Source organism: Callospermophilus lateralis, chromosome 2 (assembly GCF_048772815.1).
Source record: "Callospermophilus lateralis isolate mCalLat2 chromosome 2, mCalLat2.hap1, whole genome shotgun sequence".
In the NCBI taxonomy this organism is placed as follows: domain Eukaryota; kingdom Metazoa; phylum Chordata; class Mammalia; order Rodentia; family Sciuridae; genus Callospermophilus; species Callospermophilus lateralis.
The window spans coordinates 5,783,186-5,806,005 of NC_135306.1; the positions used below are offsets into that span (position 1 = coordinate 5,783,186).

Consider the following 22,820-nt stretch of genomic DNA (forward strand, 5'->3'; position numbering starts at 1 on the left):
GATGCCGAGAGCAGCAGGCCCCTCCATGGTGCCACTTTCAGGTAGGCACAGGGGGCAGGGCCGAGGAGAGGGAGGAAGGAGGGTGGCTTACACAGATTCCATTTCCAAGTCGTCTTCCTCCTGAGACAGCTGTAGGTAGGGGTTATCTGAAGCCGGACGGAACTTATACCCCGTCAGAACGAAGAACACCAATGTGGCCATTTCATCCAGGAGCTGCAGATTTAAAAACCACCCCAAAATAAAGGGATCAGCAACACTATCCTTCAACATGACCCACATATCCACACAGTTCACTCCTTGCTAACTGCTCACTCAAGGCCACGGTTCAAGGCCACGTTCATGCCCCCCGCCCCCCAGCACTCCCTAGATCTGAAGCCTAAGCTAGGAGCAGTCTGCCCCTAGGACCAGGGACTCGTGCCTGGGGCACACTAGACCAGCCCTCTACTCCACTGAGCTCCGTTCCCAACTCCTTCACTGGTACCTTTTTTTTTGGGGGGGGGCATGGGGGGGGGACTGGGAATTGAACCCAGGGGTGCTCTACCACTGAGGTATACCGCGAGCCCTTTCTGGTTTTTGAAACAGGGTCTAAGTTGCTGGGGCTGGCCTGGAACTTGTGATCTTCCTACCTCACTCAGCCTCCCAAGCTGCTGGGATTACAGGCATGTTTCACCACATCTGGCTTCACTGGTACCTTTTATTTTGGACCATGGATTGAAACCAGGTTGCTTAACCACATCCCCAGATCTTTTTATTTTTTATGTTGAGACAGGCTCTTGCCAAGTTGCTTAGGGCCTCACTAAGTTGTGATCCTCCTGCCACAGCCTCCAGAGCCACTAGGATGACAGGTATGCATCCCCATGCCCGGCTCACTAGTACCTCTTAAAAGTTCAATTTATACCCAAATTTTCCAACACTGGTGCCTAATGTACCAAGTGAATTCTTCAAGAAAAAAGGATAGCTAAACTATCTGGTTGACTCTGGCAGTTAAACGGTTCTAGGGCTGGGGTCATAGCTCAGTTGGTAGAGTGCTAGCCTCGAATGCACAAGGTCCTGGGTTCAATCCCCAGCACCACAAAACAACAACAACAACGACAAAAACGGTCCTAGGATTTACAAAGATATTGGATGATTCAAGTAATAATAATATTAGGGCAAAGAAGGAGGGAGGGCTGGATTCTAAACTGTTCTAGGCCTGAGAACTAAGAAAGACCCCATCCCATCCAAGTTTTAATTACAAAGGGCAATACTGACTCTGCCTGAAGCTTTTCTCTAAAGAGTTTTAAAATTGAAAACTAAAATCAATAATGCAATTATGCCAGATTTCTCATGTAATCTAGCAGCTCTCCAGAGCAAATAGATAATAATTTTTTTTTTAAAGAGTAGGATTATTCAAGTGTGAAGAATAGAAACAGAACTCTTACGGGGGGAAAGGGGGGACCCTGATAAAGGTAACTCCAAATAGATAATCATCATCATCATCATCTTTTTTTTTTTTTTTTGGTTCTAGGGATTGAACCCAAGGGCGCTTAACCACTGAGCCACATCCTCAGGCCCTTTAAAAAAAAATTATATATATATATAGTTGAGAGCAGTATACCTGGTAGAGCCACTTCCACTGGAATGGAACAGCAAGTTTAAGGAGAAATGCAATGATCCTGGTGAAGTATATGTAACACACAATCTGTATGAAGAGGAAGGAAACAAAACACAAAATCAACAGAGAAGTTGATAACCACTTTCTTCTAATAAACTGCTTTCACAAACTCACTACAAAACAGAAAACAGAACTACCCAAAGACTTGCGTTTCCTGGAGTGTTAACTCATAAGTGCAGCAGAGAGAGATGACCACTCTGCTGGTTACACTGGGAAGGAACTCCTTACTGTCTCTAGGTGGCCAAGACGATGATCACATCCACCGAGGGAGGACAGCACACTTGGGTACATCTGCTCATTTCAATCTCCCAGGGGCAGCCTTTTTATTCCCAGGCTTGGAGAGATAATTATCAGTAGTAGCAGCCAACTACAGCCCACAGGGAGAGGCTGACTCCTGGCCTCTCTGCCTGCACTGCTGTAAAGGTCCAGGGCCACAGTCAGGATGTACCCACACCCTGTCCTCATGGGGAGGCCTCCACTTCACTGCAGTAATGAAGGCTCAGTTGCTGCCCAGACTGCTCATGGGACCAGGCTCATGGTGGCCAGGCTTGCAGGCAGGCCAGGCATGCTAGAGTTTCGGGCATACAGGCCCAGTACCCTTGCCTGGCCATTGAGAATCACTGCTCATGGCCACCTCCTGTGTCAGGAGAGGCTCTGTGGTGACTCCTGTGCCTCTTCTGGTGGAGGACAAGGCCCTTGCAAAAAGTCACCTGCCCCTGCTTCTCTAATGAAATCGCTAAGAATCTTCCAGTGACAGTCGATGCCAAAACCATGACAAAAGACTTGGCAACTTTCTTTTAGGAGCCACGGAGCAAACTCCAGCAGACCTGCACCTTATGGACACCAAGAAACCACGACCCTAAGAACTCACAGTGGTTCTGACTTGGTGGCTGTGCTTAGCTTACAGGGATCTCTCTGCACACCCGTCACTGTCCCCATTCTTAAGTTTTACAAAAACCACCTCCATCTCTGTTCTTAAGAAAAATATCACCATTAGCATAACATGAAACTAGTTTCCTGCAGAAAACTTTGAGAGAGAGAGGGAGGTTCTCTAAATTTTATGGGAAAACATAAAGCCTGCAGAAGGGCACAGGGTGCAGCCCTCGTTTTCTTAATGAACAGCAACACCCCAGGGAGTGGCTTGAGGGGCACACGCCAGGACTGCTGTGGAGAGCCACCACCTCACCGTGGCAGCAGCCCTGGACAGGGTCAGCCGGCTCCACAGAGCTGTGCTGGATTTCTAGAATCCCGGCATTTATATTTTATATCAATGTATTATTTAACTACTTAAAGTTAAATAATAAGTTAAGAAGTAGTAACCCGGATACTTAGTTTCCGTTTCGGGAGGTATAGTCTGTTGTGAAGCAATCCAAGCAGATCCAGGGCTGCCCCTCCTGGGCGTCCATCCCGCTTCCCGCATTGGCTCTGCCCCCTGAACTCATCTAACTGAGAGACTCAGGGTCTTTTTTTTTTTTTTTACTCACCAAGACGTAGTAATGTCTGAAAAGCTTCAGCTTTGCTAAGTTAATGGCAGCTAGGGACAAGAACAACATGAAGAGCTCATTAGCTTTGCTTCTTCCCTGTCTGCGCGCTCGATCGTTTATTCACTTTGAGGCAAGACCCTACCAGCTGAGCCAGCCCCTGAGCAGCTGGGACTCTAGGGGCACACCCTGTCCCGTTCACCTCGGTCAAGAGGGGTTAAGACACACCTCACTTCTGGCAAGGAGGCAGATGGGAGGCTCCGTCCACCCCTGTGCGTACTGCACAGGGGCACCAAGGAAATCACAGATGCCCACCTGAGGGCCAGCGCTAACCCCCTCAGCTCTGCCACTGTACCCAGGGAGATGTTCTCTCCACTAGGACCCACTAGGTTGGCCTCAGAGTGACAGCTGGGGAGCCGTCCATCAGCCAAGGGTGCAAATTCAATTAACCCTCAGATGCACTTGGCAAATTTTGCTTCAGTTTCCGTTAAGCGCCCTGTAATAATAAGCCCTTTAGGTACAACCTCCTTGGCTATCTCCTGCCTTCTAGAGCGTTCAAGGTCAGCGAGCCAGGACTTCCTGACACTGCTGGTGGCTATGAAATATTGATGACCACAGAGGGTAGCCTGGCTCCCTCCCCGATTAGCAATCCTTTCATTCATCATAAACCTCCCGCAGGAGGCAAATTAATTCTGCTTAATAACATTCAATTACTGATTCAGTTTAAGAATGAGACTGTGGGTGGCAAAGTTTCAAATTTCCTCTTCCTCTCTCCTCTGGCTCATGATTAGTGGGGGACAATCAAGTTTAGGATTCCAAAAGAAATTCTGGGAATGCCAAGTTATCGTCAAGGTGATTATCCACAGAAGCCTCCTCCCGGAAACCAAAGAGGGCTGGCAGGGCAAGTCTTCCAAGGGGACTCTTCCCACAGCTGAGAGGACAGGACCCTCACATACAGAGCTGCAGTGGCCTCTGCACACAGGTAGCCTCTGAGGAAGGGGATCACAGCCGGCAGATCACCAAACGCTTGCTTATCCGGCCACCTCTCTGGTGTTTTGCTATTTTATGTATTTTTTGTGGTGATAGGATGGAAGCAGGGCCTTGTGCACAGGAGGCAGGAGTTCTACCACAGAGCCACATGCCCAGCCCCACTGTCATGTTATTTTTTAAAAATGCAATCTCTCTGCCTCTCATCCTTTTCTTTTCTAAATTTATTTGTTCTCTTAGTTATACGTGACAGTAGAATGTATCCTGACATGTCCCATATACATGGGGTCTGACTTCTTGTAGTTGTCAGCCTTTTCTTTTGAGCCCTGATTGAGCTAGACCCTGGGACACTAGGCGTGCCCCTGGGAGAGGGACACTAAAGCCTGAGCTGGACACGGTTGGGAACAGGCCAGGGTTGTAAAAGGCTTCCCAGAGGACAGGATGCCACAGACTTCGCCATCTCTAGGAGCTCACGGCTCCACTGTGCCCACACCACTCTGCCCAGCAAGCCCCCGCCGGATGGAGAGAGCCGAGCCCAGCCCCTGCACAGGCTGGTACTTCCTGAACACGAACACTGGGTCCTCTCCCTAGGGCTGACTGGAAAACCCAGCATCGACCATTAGATGGTTTAAGTCACACCCGCGCTTTCCGTCTCTTCTGAGTGCTGCCGCTGAGTGAGTGCTGACAGGACACTGCTGCTGGCTTCCCTGAGAACCATCAGTCAGAGGCGTCCCAGCGTCAAGCGGGGGCAGGGATGAGCAGGATGGAGGGAGGACTCCCAGCCTGCAGGGAGCTCAGGAAAGGAGGGCAGCTCAGCGCGGCTGGACCTTGGGGAGGCCAGGAAACTCAGGGCGAGGAGCAGAGCCCAACATCAAGCTGGGCCATCCTCCCTGTGGGTCCAGAGGGCCCAGAGATTTTATCCATGTGGCGCCACATTACATCACAGTTCAGAACTGTCATGAGAAAGGACGGAGGAAGCCAGGAGGAAGAGACTGACCCCGTGAGACCTGGAGTCTGTGGCAGCGCCTGTGACAGGCGGGGGTCTCTATGAGTGTGGAGCGATCAAGGTGCGGGCAGCGCAGCGGACAACCCCTCGGCTCTCCAGGAAGAAGAATGCCAGAGGTGGGGCCACAGGGAAGGAAGCAGGGGCTGATGGGGGAGCAGGCCCTGCAGGTCTCCATGGGTGGGAGGTTGGGGCTGTGGGGACGAGAGCAGAGGGCGCCACACTGGCTGGCCTCTCCTGGGCATCGTGTGCCATCACATCACACTCTCCAAGCTGAGCAGACCTTGAAGGTAGGCAGGTCCGACCAGCACCCTCACCTCCATGTGCCACAGAAAAGGGTCACCACAGCAGACGCCATGCCACGTAGGATGCACGAGGGCTGACAGACAGGCCCTGGAGCCAAGGAGTATCACCTCTAAGACACACAGCCACATCCATAGTCCCAAGGGTTCCCAAAACCCACGAGTCATGTTGATGTCATTTCCAGTCACCTGCAAGACGTTTGCTAGGACTGCTGCTGGCAGGGACCAGGCTTCCAAGGCCCCCACTGGTGTCCTAGTCATGGTCCAAGCAGTGAAGCATTTCCCCCCGTGCTGGGAACGGAGCCCAGGGCCTGGGGCATGCTCAGCAGGCACTCTACCGCTCAGCTCCATCCTTGCCTCTGCAAAGTGCTAAGAAACAGGACAGAAGAGTGGTCCGAAGCACAAGCTCTCTGTGAATCCAAGCACTTGGAGTTCAGACTCCAACTCTATTGCTTGCTGGCTGTTATGATCTCAGGTAAGTCACCTAACCTCTCTGAGCCTCTGTTGCTTCATCTCTTAGGCCAGAATACCAACACCTACCCCTAAATGTTTTGGACAAATACCAAGACAGTACGTGAAAAGCCAATGGCTCACAATAAGCTACCCGAACCCGATGTTACAGTATTAGAACCTGTTAGGATTATATGGATTAACCCAGCACCAACAGTGGCAAATACTGTATCCCTGGGCTGCCACCCGGTGAGTCAGGAGGCTGAGCAGGGCGGTCAGCTCGGGCCGAAGCCTCACCAGGACTGTGCAAAGAGCAACAAGCAGCAGGCCTCAGGCTGGAACCCCAACCCTCCCTTTGCTTTTCTCCCAAAGACCTTCCTGGAGCCAAGGAGGCTGACAGCTGGCTGCTGTGCGGGCCTCAGGGGAGCTGGGCTCCCTTGGGTGAAGGCTCCCGAGGCTGGCTGGCTATTTCTGACCCTGCCACTGAGGAGCAGCAAATATGGTCAAAGAATGAGCATGGGGAGAGGAAACGCATCCCAGATGGAGCCAGGAGACCTGCACCCTGGCACTGGCACTGCTGTAACTCCGCATGCCTGCCCCGGGGCTACACCGCCTTCTCCAGGCCCTTGTTTGGAGGAGGATGTACTTGGCGGGTCAGCACTTCTTCATGGCAATGGCTCACCTTGAGCAGTCCCCTGGCGGGGCTTGGGTTTTTTGTTTTTTTTTTTAATATTTATTTTTTAATTTTTGGTGGACACAACATCTTCTATTTTATTTTTATGTGGTGCTGAGGATCGAACCCAGCGCCCCGCGCATGTCAGGCAAGCACGCTACCGCTTGAGTCACATCCCCAGCCCTGTTTTTTATTTTTTTAATGTATGAGGTACAATTAACATACAGTAAGATTTGCCAGTTTCATACGTGTGCGTGTGGTGCTGGGGATTGAACCTAGGACCTTGTGCATGTGAGGCAAGAGCTCTACCAACCCATGAGCTCTACCAACCCATGAGCTCTACCAACCGAGCTGTGTCCCCAGCCCCGGGGGCTGGTTTTTAATCAACTGCTCTGCCTGCCCCCATTCTTAGAGTGGTGGAGGGGGGGCAGGGCAGACCTGGAAACCCCTGCAGGCAGAGCAGGGAGCAGCTCCAGGAGCCTCTCCAGGGCCTGAGGCCTGCAGACCCCACTTCCTCTAGCTCTCAGGAAAATGGCCATGATGCCCAAGCTTCCTGCTGACGGGAGCAGAACAAGTGCCTGCTGCAGCAGGCAGGGCCACCGCCCTGGCTCAACCCTCCCCAACCCAGCAGCAAAGGAGCCCACACACCACCAGCGGGAGGTGCTGCCCCCACCTAGACTGTCGCCTTTCCTCTTTCAGTCACAGGGTAACTAGGCAGATTGCCCATCCCCCCAGGTGGCTTCCCTGGGAGGCCCTGGAACTGTGATGATGGCAGAAACAGCAGCACTGGTTGTGGCCATTTACTAGCAATCACCACAAGCCACGTGCCCAGTGGGTATCTGAGCTTCATCTCACAATAGCCTCTATGAGGGGGCAGCCAGCCTGGCAAAGGTTAGTACATTATCGAAGTCACACGGTCCACCTGGAGAAGCCAGTATCCAAACCTGAGTGCACCCCCTCCAAGGACCAAGCTCTTAACACTGCACTTCACACTCAGAGGCCATGCTGGCTTCGGGGGTCTGCAGCCAGTCAAGGTGCCTGTCACGCCCAGGAGCTGCCAGCAGTCTGCTCTGAGGCCTTAACACCCAGCGATTTATGGACCACACAAAAGGCAAGGCCCACAACAGCCTCTGAATGGGTGGAAAACTTGCCAGACAATACTTGCCTGGGTGTAAAGAAAGCCCCAAGGCTTAACCCCGCCCCCCCCCAGGCCCAGTGGCACACGTCTGAGATTCCAGCAACTCAGGAAGCTGAGAAGGGGGTCTGTAAGCTCTGGGCAGCCTCAGCAACGCAGAGGCCCTGTCCCAAAATAAAAACACAAAGGGGTAGCTCAGAGATAGAGCACCCCTAGGTCCAATCCCCAGGAAGAAAGAAAGAAATCCCACCTATCCCTCCTCCCTTTCCCCACTTCTTTCCTGCTGGCTTCAGAGGGAACTGTGAGTCAAACCAAAAATCATAAAAACATGGATAATGGCAAAGTCAGGATGGCACTGGAGCCACTGGGACTCTCTGGTCGCAGCAGCTCAGATCTGCCTAAGCTCTGGCTCAAGAGAATCCTGCTGGGGGCTGGAGAAGCTATGCCATGTGAGGCCACACCTGGCCTGGAAGCTGGCGACACAGCCGCTCAGTCACTAGAAGACACCAGAAGACACAGCCCCACATGGACACAAGACCACACAGCCTGAAAGCACTCCTCCATGAAGAGAAGACCCACCACTGCATCTCAAAGGCAGCACTTGGACCAAGTCTGGGAAAGGCTGCAACAAGACAGGAACCACCCCACAGAACACAAGACCTTTGCTCCTGAAACTACTGGGGCAGGTGAGAAGTGATCTCACACATTTCTTTATTTGTTTATTTTTGTGAGGTACCGGAGATGCAAGGCAAGCACTCCAGCACTGAGCCACAACCCTGGCCCCCAAAACACATTTCTAACACACCTTAAAGCAATGGTCCAGATACATCAATAGCCATCAAGCTGACAGTTAAGGGCTGCACATCTCATTCTGAGTAAAATTAGACATCAACGCCAGGCTTGGTGGCCACGCCTGCAATCCCAGCGACACAGGAGGCTGAGGCAGGAAGATCACGAGTTCAAAGCCAGCCTTAGCAACTTAGTGAGGCCCCTAAACAATTTAGTGAGACCCTGTTTCAAAAAAAGCAGGGGTGGGGGTGTGGCATGGGAATGTGGTGGATAAGCACCCCTGGGTTCAATCTCCAGGGCAAACACATATGTAAATAAATTAAAAAGCATCAAAGAAGCAAAACTGGCGGAGAGTGGGCTCCCAGGCACACCAGCAGACCCGCCTGCTCGTGAGGACAACTGAGCCCAGCATTGAAGCCCTGCTTGGGCAATACAGCAAGGCCCACTTCGAGGAAAGGAAGGGAGCTCCAGTCCACCTGACGGCAGGAAGGATACCCACCGTCAGCTTCAGCCCTTGCTCACCTGCCCTCTGCCTCTACCAATGCCCATAGCGCAACAGGAGGATGGCAGACAGGGCGGGTGGGACTGCCGGCCAGCTCCTTGGCCAGCGTGGGCATGCAGTCTGGTGTCTGGCTCCATCAGTCCCGCACCACACCCAGCCTGCAGTAGAGCTGACCCGAGGGCGGCCTCCACATAGGCCCCAGCTGCCCCCTGCACAGGCACAATGGGCAGCGAGCTGAGCGGGCAGGTCAGGCTTCTGGTGCCGACACAGGCCAGCGGAGCCCAGGAGGGCAGAGTGCCTGAGCCTCCCGCAGTGCTGCAGTAACCATCTTAACAACAGCTGCCTTGCTGGGGCCTCAAGACCCACGTAAACCCACGGCACATGAGGAGCCCAGGTGCATGAGCCAGGCCAGGCAGGCTGGAGAGGGCACCGAGGGCACCCACCACGGGCTCCAATGGGCACTCGGGTGGCAGAGGCGGAGAGCCCTGCTGAGGACAGGTCAGGTGTCCCTAAAAGGATTCTTCTCGGCAGTGCTATAGGAGACTCTAGGCCATTTGGCTGTGGCTTACCTAGCGCAGGTGGCACCCCTGGTCGACTAGTTATGTGATGATGTGGCCCAGAAGCTGGGGTTGAGCTGGTGACGCTACAGGAATGTTAGGTGATGTGCTGAGGCAAAGTAGTGAAAAGAGGTTTGTGGAGATTAGAAGAAATTAAAAAGCACCCCGTATTAAATTGTCTCATAAAATGTCCCCTCTGCCTCTAGGCTATTGTGTCTAAAGACACAGTCCTTAGAGAGCAAGATGGAAGTGGGGCCTGGGTAAACAGGCATGTAAAGTCACACCTGCGACCTGCAGCCTGCGGCCCCACAGGGCCCCTGTAAAATGCCTTCGCCATAGGCTCCTGGGAAGCACCCGCTTAGGGGCAGGCCAGCCACACCCCTGTGTCCTCTGAGGCCACATCACCTCTTGCTCAAAAGACACAGTAGCATTCCAGGTGCTCCCTGCCTCTGTCCCCAGCAGGTGGCCTGGGGACAACTTCAGGCTTCTAGACGGCCCAGCCGACGGCTCCATTCTCCAGCTACCCAGGGACAAGAGGAAGGACGGGGGACAATTTCCTCCTCTCGTTTCTTCTGCCTCTGCTCTTCTCCATCACAAAATGCTGCCCCAAAGGTTCTGGGCAGGCTCCCTGCGCTAGGACCGTCCTGCACGGGAGGGGTGCACACACAGCACAAGCCGCCAGCAAGGCCCGTCTCCTAACCACCTCCTCCTGGAGGCTTCTGAGCTGGAGCCTCCGGCAGTACCCTGACGACAGTCCTCACTCACCAGCAATGGTCCAGGCACTCTGGGCTACCTCAGGTCCTGCCTGGAGAGCCAGAGACAAGGCTGGCCAGGCCTGGAGCTGTAGCGAGGGAGGAGCCAAAGGAGGCAGGGACGGGTGTGCTTACGAACCTCCCTAGGGACGCCCAGCGCCTGCTCACAGCTCAGGGGGTCCATATCCAAAGCCACCTTGCTAATTAAAGAAAAGTGCAGTCACCTCAGAGAAGCAAGCTGGTAAAATACTAGAGCAGACAAAGTCCTGAAGAACACAGTTCTTATCACATTTGTGCTTTACAGATTTCAAAGTGCCCAAGCACAGGGTAAAGAGGCAGCAGTCACGATCACTTCGTTAAATATAGTTTTAACTTTTGGTACTGGGGATTGAACCCAGGGGGCCTGAGCTACATCCCTAGCTCTTTCTCTTTCTAATTTTTCTAATTTTGGAACTTGTGATCCTCCTGCCTCAGCCTCCTGAGCAGCGGAAATCACAGGTGTTCACCACCAGCACCTGCTCGGCTTTAAATATGGTTTTAAACATGGTGCCTCTTACTGTCCACAATGGCAAGGGATGGCAACCTCCTTCTATCACAGTTGAGACAGCAAATGTTCGGCCTTATGGGCCAGATGACCTCTGTCATAACTACTCAGTTCTGCCCTGTAGCACAAAAGCAGCTGTGGCTGATGTATACACAAATTGGCATGACAGCACTGGACTGAGACTTCAGGACAGGTGGAATGAGATGGGCCCCTGGGCCAAAGTTTGTCTGGAATATCATTATATCCTGATAAGTTAGAAGAAAAAATCTCTGCTTTTCCCTCTCTCAAAAAAAGATTATATTCTTACTTAGCAAAAACTTAGATGAGCCGGGAGCAGTGGTGCGCCTGTATCCCCAGCGGTTCAGGACACTGAGGCAGGAGGGTCATGAGTTTAATGCCACCCTAACCAACTTAGTGAGGCCCTAAGCAACTTAATGAGACCCTGTCTCTAAATAAAACATAAAAAAGAGCTGGGGATGTGGCTCAGTGGTTAAGCACCCTTGGGTTCAATCTCAGGTACTCAAAACAACAACAACAAAAACCCCAACTTAGATGACAAAGTCATAAGTTTCCAAAAGCAGTCAGTGGCTTGTTCTGGCAACATCCACCACTGAACTTACTCTGCCACGAGCAGACAAGGGCAGATCTTTTAGCGCCAGGTGTTTTCTAAAGGGCAAGTTACCATGCGTTCACGCTGTGTTACACATGCACAGAGGGAACAGGCAGCCGGCATACACTCCACACCTATACTGCAGCAAGCCGAGCGAGCCGAGAGCCTTAGCAACAACAAAGACAAACCAGCAGCCTCCATTCCTCTGGGTTGCCCCGACATGGGCTCCTCATGATGGAAAGAGGCTGACCTGGCTCACGATCCTACAGACCCCGGAGCCTGGTACCAGTGCTGCTGGGCTTCTGTGCGAGAACACTCATTCCGGGAGAGAGCATGCTCCTCCTACAGAGCCACCTGCCTCCTGTGAGCCCCACCTCAAGTCCTCCCTCCTCAGCATCACCACACTGGGACCAGGCTTCCAGATCCATGAACCATCAGGGACAAACCATATCCAAACCATGGCACGATCCAATCAAAATGGACAAAGGACCCAAATTCACATTCTTCCAAAGAAGATGAATGAATAGCCAACAAGCACTTGAGAGGATGCTGAACACGGTGAGTCACTAGGAAACACGACTTCACACTCGTTAGGAAGCAGATACAAACAACAGAACAGGCCAGACCCACCCCTGTAATCCAGGATCCCAAGTTCCAGACCAGCCTAGACAATTTGATGAGACCCTATCTCAAAAAATAAAAAGGGCTAGGAAGCACTTGCCTCAGGTCCATGGGTCCCTGGCTTCAGTCAATCCCCAATACCAATAAATAAATAATTAACAACATGTTCTAAAAATTTTAAAACATGAGGGTCTGGGGGTACAGCTCAGTGGTGCTTTACATGCACATGGCCTTGGGTTCTGTCCCTAGCACCAAAAATAAATGAAAAAATTAAATTTAATTTAAAAAATGTAAAACTCTGAACATGGGGGTACCCACTAGGGCCAGGGTGTGGCCCACTGGTGGAAGGTGTGCTGAACATGCATGAGGCCTTGGGTGCAATCTGCAGCACATGTGGAAAAACCAAACCAGAAAATATTAAGTGTAGGTAAGGACGTGGAGAAATTAGAACCTGTGAACGATGCTGCTGGGAAAACACAATGATTTGGTCACCGTGGGACACAGTGTAGCAGTTCCTCAAAACACTGAATGCAGGATTATCACACAACTCAGCAGTTCTACTGCGGGGTGCACACCCAAGAGAAGGCAAAGCAGGGACTTTGTACACAGGCATCTGTACACCCAAGTTCAGAGCAGCCTCATTCACAATGACCACAAGGTGGAGGCTGCCAGGTGTCACTGACACATGGAGTAAACGACTAAACGCAATATAACGTGACAGAGCATCATCTAGCCTTAAAAAGAGAACCTGCAAGGCGTGGTGGCACATATCTGTGATCCCAGGAACTCAGAAGGCTGAGGCAGGAGGATCGCAAGTTCAAGGACACCTGGGCAACTCAGCAAGACCCTGTCTCAATAAAAAGGGCTGGGAGCAGCCCAGGGACAGAGTGCCTGCGGGTTCAGTACCCAGCACCACACACACACAAGAGGTAAACACTGTGGTGTCCTTGATCTGTGGTCCCTAGACCCTAACACAGCCAGACCCATAGAGTGAAGCAGAACAGTGACCAGGGCTGCAGAGGTGGGCTCTGCCTGCAGGGCTCAGTGGGGAAGGGAACTTCTGAGATGGGTCATGGTGGTGGCTGCACAATACGGTAAATGCACTCAATGCCACAGAACTGGACACTTGAAATAGTTCAAGTGTATGTCACACTTATTTTACCAGGATAAAAAAAAAGGAACAGAAAAGAAAAAAAAAAAAAAAACACACAAGAGAACACAAGGCTCTGAGGTGGATTCCAGGGAAGTGTAGAGAAGGCAGAGGAGGGGACCAGGGCTCCCAGCTAGACTGGAAAGAGCCAACATCAGGGGATTTCAATTCATGCCAGCAGGGGTTACGAATTAACCCTGGGGTCGAGGGGTCGAGGACACAGAGAGGTCTTGCCCCAAGTCTGCAAACAGATTACTCAAAAAGGGAAAAGAATACTGTCTGAGGAAAGCAAGAATTAAACCCAAAAACATGAGTCGCCTCCATACACAATCACCATTTCTCTCACCAGCAGGCTCTGTGGTTTTGGGGCCTCCCCCTCCCCTGGAGCACTTCATCACTGAGTTACACCTCCAGCCCAGCTGCCTCAGCCTTGGGGACCTCAAACCCAGGGACCACAGGTGGGGCTGCCTCACCAGCTCCAGCACATTTTCCATTTGGTTTGTTTACATGAATATACCAAATAAAACCCAGTTCTGCTGGGCGCGATGGTACATGCCTGTAATCCCAGAGGCAGGAAGATGACAAGTTCTAAGCCAGCCTCAGCAAAAAGTGAGGCGCTAAGCAACTCAGTGAGACCCCAACTCTAAATAAAATATAAAAAAGGGCTGGGGAAGTGGTTCAGTGGTTCAGTGCCCCTGAGTTCAATCCCCAGCAACACCCCCACAACCCTGCCAAAAAAACCAAAAACAAACAAACAAACAACAACAAAACAGTTCTTTGGCATGAGGTGCCCTGAGGTAAAGGACAACTCAAATAACCAAAAGCATTCAGCAGAGGGAGTTGGAAATAAACTCTATAGGTAAATGAGGAAAAGACCCAGCCGGGCTTCTGCTGGCAGTGACCAACAAGGACTTGAGAAGCCTCATCTCTAACGCCACTTTTCTACGGTGTTTGGTCTCAGGAACCCCTTACTTTTAAACATGAATGAGGACCCCAAAGAGTTTTTATGTGGGTCATATCTATCGATATTTACCACATTGGAAAGTGAAGCAAACATTTCAAAAATACTTCAGGCTGGGGTGCAGTTCAGTGGCAGAGGGCTTGCCTACCATGGGTGAGGCCTGGGCACCTCCCTTGTATTCCCCCAAGAGTCCCCTGTTTCTTGATATTGCATGTTAACATAATTAACACTTTCTTGTTTAAACAAAACAAAATCTTTTCTAGGAAAAAATAATTAAAGAAAAGAATTGTTTTCCATATCTGTAAACCTCTGCAGTATCTGGCTTAATAAATGTAACCAGACGCCCATTGTTGTCTCTGCATTTAACCTGCTGTGTGAACCAGCTGTGGTTGAAGTGGAAGAAAGAAACACAGCGTACATGGGCGGAGGTGAGCAGGTTTTGTATGTTTGTTGGAGACAGGTCTCAGGATGCTGCCGGGCTGGTCCAGCTGTGGGCTCAAGCGGTCCTCTGATCCTCCTGTCCCAGCCTTCCCAGTAGCAGGACTATAATCATGTGCAGGCAAGCGGAAGATCGGTCCTGCCTGACTCTACATGAAAACTCAAGGCCAGCTTAGCAAGACCCTGTCTCAAAACAAAAACCAAAACACATAGCAAGCTGTAGCTTCTAGAGTTCATGGGGTGGGGAAGCTGCACTGAACCCAGGGGACTTCCCCCATGGTCCCCCAACTGCGCCTGCTCACCTGTCCCTGACTACAAAACTTTATGTGCCAGGTGGGTAGGAAACACTCTCAGAAGTCAGCAGGACTCTTGAATACAGAAAGGCCCATATAAAATAATTTCAAAGATCACATTGTTAACATGCCCACAGAACCGAGACTGTGAAGCCGAGCGGCAGGTGAGAGTTCTCCTACACTCGACTTTTTAGTCGGAAGCACAGATCATATCATTTGCGATACATATTGCTAGTTGTTCAACCTGGGAGTGACATGGTCACTTCATTCCTTGTTAAGAAACTGTCTGCCGAGAGCCTACAAGTCTGAGTAGCCAGAGTAGCCAGTCATTCCTTCAGATACAAATAGCCAAGAGAAAAGAGAAAAGCAGCCATGGGTGGGCACCCACAGCAGCCCCAGACCACATGGTGCAGCCCCTGTGCACATCCTGCTCTGCCCACAGAACATCAATACTGATATCAGGGTTGAGATATTGCATTTACAATCTCTACAGAAGCATCACAGCATCCTCCCCGCCGCCCCCCAGTACTGGGATTGAACCCAGGGGGCTTTACCCCTAGGCTGCATCCCAGCCCCTTCTGTTATTTTGAGACAGGGTCTGCTGGGGCTGACTTTGAGCCTGTGATCCTCTTCGAGCCTCTGCCCCGGAGGAACCAGGGGAACCGTAACTGTGTGCCACTGTGCCTGGCTCATCAAGGCCATTCTTAAGAGGCTTGAGAGCTTTCTGTCCCTGCGAATAGGTGGCAGTGAAGAACACAGGCTGCTAGTGCAGCTTGGTGCCACAGCCCATCATTGCTTTAGTACCAGCAGTGCTAATGCCAACAGTCAAAACGCTAAGGAGAGATCCTTGTGAGAACAGTGGGGTCCTGAGGATCCCCGGGGAGCTGCTGTCCTCACAGGTTCCTCTTATGGCCAGGGCTCCTTGCAGAACCCACAGCAGCTCAGATCCAGACCCTGTCTCCAGAATGCCACAGCTGGCCAATCACTGCCGTGTAAAGGCTTCTGAAGCCACATAAAAGGTAAGTCTGGCTTGCCTGCAGAAACACAAGGCCAAAAGAAGGATGACCAGAGTAGAGGCTGCCATCTTATTTATGTTGTCCGAGCCCAGGCCGACCCTAAGAGGAAGCCACCCAGGGAGAGGAGCCTGCAAGCTCAAGAAGAGACAGTGGATGGATCCTGGCAGGAGGACAGGGGGCCAGGGTGGGCATGACCGAGCAGGAGTCCCTAAGCTCAGAGGACCCAGGAAACAACATGTGGTAGAAGGGACAAAGGGCTGAGGACAGAGGCAGCTTCCTCCTTCATGTCTTCCTTTACATTCCCTCAGATGCCGTTAAAAGGGATCCAGAGACAAAGAAGTGAACAAAACCCGAGGCTCTCTGGAAGCTGTGTTTAGCCCAAATGCCAAACAACTACAAGCCGCACTCTGCCTGGCCTGGACTGCACCTCGGCTACTAAGGAGAACCTAAAGCCCGAGTCCCAGCAAGGCCATGAAATGACCAGTGGAATGACAGCCAAGGAAGAGGCACCAGAAGGTCAGGTCCCTGTGGCACGCTGCCCTGCTTCCAGCTCCGACAACGTCACAGCCTGAGGCCCCATAGGCCTGTCCTCCAGGACTGGCAGATCTCAGGACAGGTGAGGGGCACACAGGGTGGACCACATAAGGAACAGCAGCTGGCCATGTGCTTGTCCTGCCTTCCCATGCGGCCCTTCAGGGCATGACCACACTGCAGTCACCACTGAGGGGGGGCTAGCTAGCAGAGCACTGTTCCACAGTCCTCTCCACAGGGGAGACTTCGCTAAGGGAACGTGGCTGCCTAGCCTCTGGGAGTTTCACTAGATGACCATTTTTCATCCACCAAGAAAGCAACTGGGTCGGACGCGGTGGCGCACGCTTGTAATTCCAGCAGCTCCAGAGGCTGAGGCAGGAGGATCACAAGTTCATAGCCAGCCTCAGCAACAGGGAAGTGCTAAGCAACTCAGTGAGACCCCATCTCTAAATAAAATACAAAACAGGACTGAGAATGTAGCTCAGTGGCCGAGTGCCTCTGAGTCCAGTCCCCGGTACCCCCCGACTTTATTTGGGGGAAATAAAGAAGAAAGTCTGGCCAGGTGCAGTGGTGCACGCCTGTAATCTCAGCGACTCTGGAGGCTGAGGCAAGAGGATCTCAAGTTTGAGACTAGTGAGGCCTTAAGCAACTTAATGAGACCCTGTCTAAAAATAAAAGGGGCTGGGGATGTGGTTCAGAAGTTGAAACACCCCAGGGTTCAATTCCTGATACAAAAGAAAACGAAACAAAAACAAACAAAAAAACTACCCACTGACAATCCAACCTTCTTATTTTTTTGTGCCAAGGAGGGAAGCCAGACCCACACACTAGGCAAATGTTCACCCACTGAGCAACACTCACAGTCCACAGACACCCCACTCTACTCCACTCGGTCCCTCCTTCAAAGGTTTTGGTGGTCCCTGCTGAGGAGGACTGGGTGTTCTGACAGAACCAGCCTGCGGGAGCCAGCGTCTGCTTTTGCCCTGCTCTCTGCTGAAGAGGCCCATGCTGCCACCTGGTGGAAAAGTGAGAAACTGCCTTGTGTGCTCCCAGCAGCACAAAAGCAGGGTTTACCACAGAGGCTGGGGGACAACACTGACCCACCTGGGGCCTCAGTGGCTGTGCAGTCTACCCCAGGCTGAGCCTTTCACCAAGTGCTCAGGTGAGGGCCAACCTCAGGTGAAGTCAGGGGTCGCAGAGACTGCCAGCCAGCAAGTCACCCCTAGACCCTCGAAAGCAAGGTGGAGAAGGCACCGAGGCAGCAGATCTCAGAACAACAGAGAAAGGAGAAGGGCATTGGTGAGGAAGGACCCGAGGAATGCCCCAAGGGCACAGGATGAAGCCCAGGAGGAAAAGAGCCAAAACCTACCATTGAGAAAGAGAAACACTGCCCTTAGGACGGCCAAGTGTTTCTGGCCCAGTGGTGGGAAAAACTAATTCAGAAACACCGAAGTATACTCTTTTTTTTTTTGGCACAGGGAGTTGAACCCAGGGGTGCTCCACTCCTAAGCCATCCCTTTTCATTTTTTTATTTTGAGACAGGGTCTTGCTAAGTTGCTGAGGCTGGCCTCCAACTTGAGAACCTCCTGTCTTAGTCTTCCGTGTGTGGTACGATGTCTGCTCGTTAAAATATTTTGTGTTAATATATTACAGTAAGGGGGAGGACCCTATTGATTACATTACAAAACAAAGGTTTTTTGGGTTTTTTTTTATTTGTTTTTTTTAATACAGCATGCGTAGATGGGAGAAAAAAAGGACAAGAATATCCCCAAACAATTACTATTGCCAAAAGGTGTGTTTTCATACTTGTGGCAAGGTGCTCTATTAAGATTCTAATCTCCACTTTATTTTTTGCGCTTCCTTACATGACTGCATGAAGGCAGAGAGAGGGCTCTCTAATACAGCTCCAGGGAAGGCGACCAGCAAGGCTACAGGAGCATTCTGCACACAGTGTCCCAGCTCCCAGCTCCCAGCTGTTGAAAAGAACCTGTCACAGCAGGGAGCAGTGGCACATGCCTATAATACCACCGCCTCAGGAGGCTGAGGAAGGAGGATTGTGAATTCAGAGCCAGCCTCAGCAAAAGCGAGGCGCTAAGCAACTCAGTGAGACCCTGTCTCTAAATAAAATACAAAATGGGGCTGGGGATGTGGCTCAGAGGCTGAGTAACCCTGAGTTCAATCGGGCGGCTAAGCTAGGAGGATTGCCTCAGCTTCCCCAGTACCTTAAAAAAAAAAAAAAGTATCTGTCACAGAGAACATTCCAGTGCAGGAAAAGGGAACCCAGTGCTTTGGAAGAAGAGAGGACAAGAAAGAAGACAAACGGTGGCTGAGGTTGGGGGGGTCGGGAGCAGGCCTCGGAGCAACCATGGGTCTCAGCCTGGCAAGATCCTGGGTATGAGGCTGCCCAGAAACAAAAGCACCAAGGCCCGAGCAAAGGGAATCTATGCAGTCACTATTCTGGTCACAAACCGGGAGAGCCTCCTTAATACCATGCCCTAAATAAGAACCCAGAGAAGCCAGAGTGGTGGGAAATCACTAAATCAGCTTTCGTGCAATTTTTTTTTTTTTCGTACTGGGGTTGAAGCCAGGGGTGCCTTACCACTGAATCAGATCCTCAGCCTTTTTATTTTTTATTGTGAGACAAGGTCTCACTACATTGCTGAGGCTGGCCTAGAACTTGCAATCCTCCTGCCTCGGCCTCCTGAGTTACTGGGATTACAGGCGTGCCACACTAGTTCAGATTTAACTCCATTTAAAAGAAAGAATGTGATAGTAATTGTACTCTAAAGCCTGTGAAATGAGACTCATGGCCATTATGTTTTCTCAAATGAATCCACATTACTTTTTTTTGTTTATCTCTAGTGTTATTTTTTTATTTATTTTTATGTGGTGCTGAGTTTCGAACTCAGCGCCTCACTCATGCAAGGTAGGTACTCTACCACTGAGCCACAGGCACAGTCCCCACATTACTTTTGTAATCAGAATAAAAGGTTGGCAACAATATTTTATTTTTAAACAAAAACTTGTTTCTTTTTACTACTGATAATGAATAATCTGCCTTGAAGCACACTACTGCCAGCACTGGTAAGACTTCGCAGATCCCCTGAGGGCACTGCAACCTTTGAGATCTAAGTGCCCACTGTGCCACTGGATCCTGGTCCTGGGCACTAGTCAAGCCAGCCCAGAAACACAGAAACACATATTTTCTTTATGGCTCCTTTTCTGATACAAGAGGCATGATTGGAAAATCAAGGAGATGCAGATGGGTTACAATGGGATAACCATTTAAAATTTCAGCTAGTTTTAAAGGTTCTTTTTGGACTCAGAGTTTTATTTAAAATTAATACCAACACAACCATTTTGAAAATATGTTAGGTCAGCAGAAAAGACCACTCTAAACACAGCCAATTTCACTCCACAGCACTCCTATTCTCACAGGCAACATTAGCTAGCCCTTCCAGGACACAAATGGTTCTAAGTCAGAGAGAGAGAGAGAGAGAGAGAGAGAGAGAGAGAGAGAATGTGTGTGTGTGTGTGTGTGTGTGTGTGTGTGTTTCCTGGTACTGAATACTTAGTCCATAGGTGCTCTATTACTGAGCTACATCCCTAGACCTTTCTATTTTTTTGAGACAGGGTCTCACTAAGTTGCCTCCAATTTGTGATCCTCTTGCCTCAGCCTCCCGAGTCACCAGAATTTCAGGTGTTTGTCACACTGATTTTTTTTTTTTTTCGGGGGGTGGTGATACCAGGGATTGAACTCAGGGTCCCACTGAGTTGCTTAACTCCCACTTCCCCCGTTGCTGAAGCTGGCTTTGAACTCACAATACTCCTGCCTTAGCCTCCCGAGCCACTGGGATTATAGGCTTGCACTACCATGCCTAGCACTGATTCAGTTTGAGAGGGTAAAAATCACAATCACAAGTAGAAACGAAATCCCAATATGCAGCAACCTCCCCCAAGCCCCTGTATACAATTGGTCTCTGTGATACTCAACACATGCTTCTCCACCATGCATCCACTGAATGCTCCTGCAAACTTGGTCCCCAGGCCCCCCACCCACCCCAAAGAGTGCCCAGTGTGGGGTTCAGAGGGAAGCGAGCAACGTGCAGGAGCCTGAGGGGACTTGCCTTTTCCATCTGTGGCTGAGGCTTCTTGTAAATGTCTGATTGACCTAAAAATAAACATTTGGAGAAAAAAGGTTAGCTGGCAAATTTGCATTCTTCTTTATTTCCTGCTCAAGCTGCTTGGGGCCTTGAATTTCCCTATTACAGACTGAAAGGGTGGATTAGTGACTTCAGAGCACTCTTCCTATGCTAACCCGCACCTCCCCAGTTATGGCGCTCAGGCCTGCGAGGCAGGATGCCCTCTGCTGGTGGAGATAGGGGCAGTGAGTCTGGCAGGGCCTCAGTGAAGAGAACTCTCCTGGTCTCTACCTACCTCAGTCCCATAGTCACCCCAACCTGACTATGATAACAACAGAGCCTCGCTAAGGTCTCCTGCCACCGTGAAAGAACTGACCCTAGAAAGCTGCTGGCCACCATCTACGTCTGGGTCCAGGGGCTGTGAACATATGGTTTATGCAAATTCATTAAGTGGAGATTTATTAATCTGTGGAAAACTGCTACCCCAGGGAGTCTTTTTTTGCTGTGCTATGCCAGTAACTAATGACTGCCACCACCACTCAGGCAGGGGACATGTCACTAAAGAAGCTGCAATCGGAGTCTCACGCACAGCGCGGCCACTAGAGCAAGGCTGCATGCAGCAGCAGGCGGTGGGGTGGGTAAGGGAAGAGGGCAGGGTCTGGCAGACCCAGGCTCCCTCGGGCACTGCCACTCCCTCTTGTGGTGAGTAAGCCACTTTTCCTAAAGCCTCAAGAGCTTGCCTCTGTGAGGTCTGCGCGGGCTGCCGCGGAGACTAACCAGCGTAAGGCTGGAAAAGGCCCAGTGCTGGCTGAATTAAGTACTCTAAAGAATTATTCATGTTATTTCTTAAATTACTTTTCTAGACCTTATTTTTTTTCATTCACAGTATTTTTAGGGATATTTAGCTGAAGTGGTCTTGCCATTTGGAGCTGTTCATTAGTATTGTAATTGACCAGTGGCAATTACAGTAGATCTAGGCTGATCTGGGTCCCTGGCATTACTGCCTGGCAATGGCATGTACAAAGCAGGATCTTGCCTGAGCGCAGTTGCGGCCCAACTCCTCCCCTGGGCAGCATGTGGAGGAGGGGGATGCAGGAGCTCTGGTCCCCTGCTCTGCTGGCAGCTGTCTGCTGAGCTTGGATGCGCACACAGGCTGTGTGGCTCTCCCAGCTGGAATGAGGACCAGCTTCACTGTGCTCCAAGCAATCTACCAACCCCAAGATCCCGGAAAATAACTAGTGTTCTGCAGAGGACACTTCAGTAAGAAGCATCTTGCTTTCCTTAACCTGCATTTCAGAAGAATCTACTGCACTCAAATAGCCACGGAGCTAGACCACGAGGAGCCAGGTGTTTTGTTCCCGCCCTCTTCCCTCCTCCACTGGACCCTTACTAGACCAAGAATCTCCACCACTTTGAATGTGATTTAACACGGATAGTCTTTGACTTCACCCACTGACATGGTACTAGCACTTTATGTGTACTCAAAATGCAATACATGCACCTGCAGCCTGTCATCTGCAGGAGTGCAGCACACGGTTCTCAAGTTGTCAGAACTGTGCATGTGCTGACAGCCCACTAACTAGTGTTCATGAACTTCCTCATTCTCCACCGACCTGGCAGGAAAGGGTTATTTATGGGAATTCAACTCCCTGTCCACTGAAGTCAGCCTGCTGTTTCCCGTTGCCACCAAGTTCTCGTTCCCAGACTCCAGTCTAGAACTGTGCTCTGCCCCAGCCCACGCTGCCAGGCCAGCTCCATCAGAAGTAACTGGGCCACTTGATAAAGACTCGGGGCTGGGGCTGGGGCTGGGCTCGGTGGTAGAGCTCTTGACTAGCAAATGTGTCGTGCTGGGTTCAATCCTCAGTACCAGGTAAAAAAATACATAAGTAAAAGGTATCATGCCCATCTACAACTAAAAAGAAAAGAAAAAGACGCAGGTCCCGCCTGGACACTCTGTGGGCAGTCTAGCCCACAAAGCTGTACTAAAAAGCCCAGAGCCCTGTGTGGTTCCGACCAATTTAAGATCAGCCACTTCAGCTACTAGGTTGACAGCTGGGCCCGGGTGCAGGCAGCTCCTTCTGGGGTCACTCACCACACCACTGGGAAGAGGATGGCGCCACAACATAGCAGGTCCACCAGGAACAGAGAGTCCTTCCACAAGCCATACTCGGTCGTGCCCTCCTCTGTGGACTCTATGATGATGTAGGCCACGTTTGCCAGGACCTATGG

General features: G+C 51.0%; 1 protein-coding gene across 1 annotated transcript in view; it reads right to left on the bottom strand.

The window, feature by feature from the left end:
- The window catches only part of Gpr107 (G protein-coupled receptor 107), a 65,574-nt gene that overhangs the window by 9,280 nt on the left and 33,474 nt on the right, over nt 1-22,820 (bottom strand). Inside the window, exons 13-17 of the mRNA XM_076845246.1 lie at nt 22,684-22,814; nt 20,577-20,620; nt 3,139-3,188; nt 1,598-1,681; nt 92-213 (exon numbers count right to left, since the gene is read on the bottom strand). Of these exons, the coding sequence (XP_076701361.1) occupies nt 92-213; nt 1,598-1,681; nt 3,139-3,188; nt 20,577-20,620; nt 22,684-22,814 (431 nt within the window). The remainder of the gene's footprint in view (nt 1-91; nt 214-1,597; nt 1,682-3,138; nt 3,189-20,576; nt 20,621-22,683; nt 22,815-22,820) is intronic.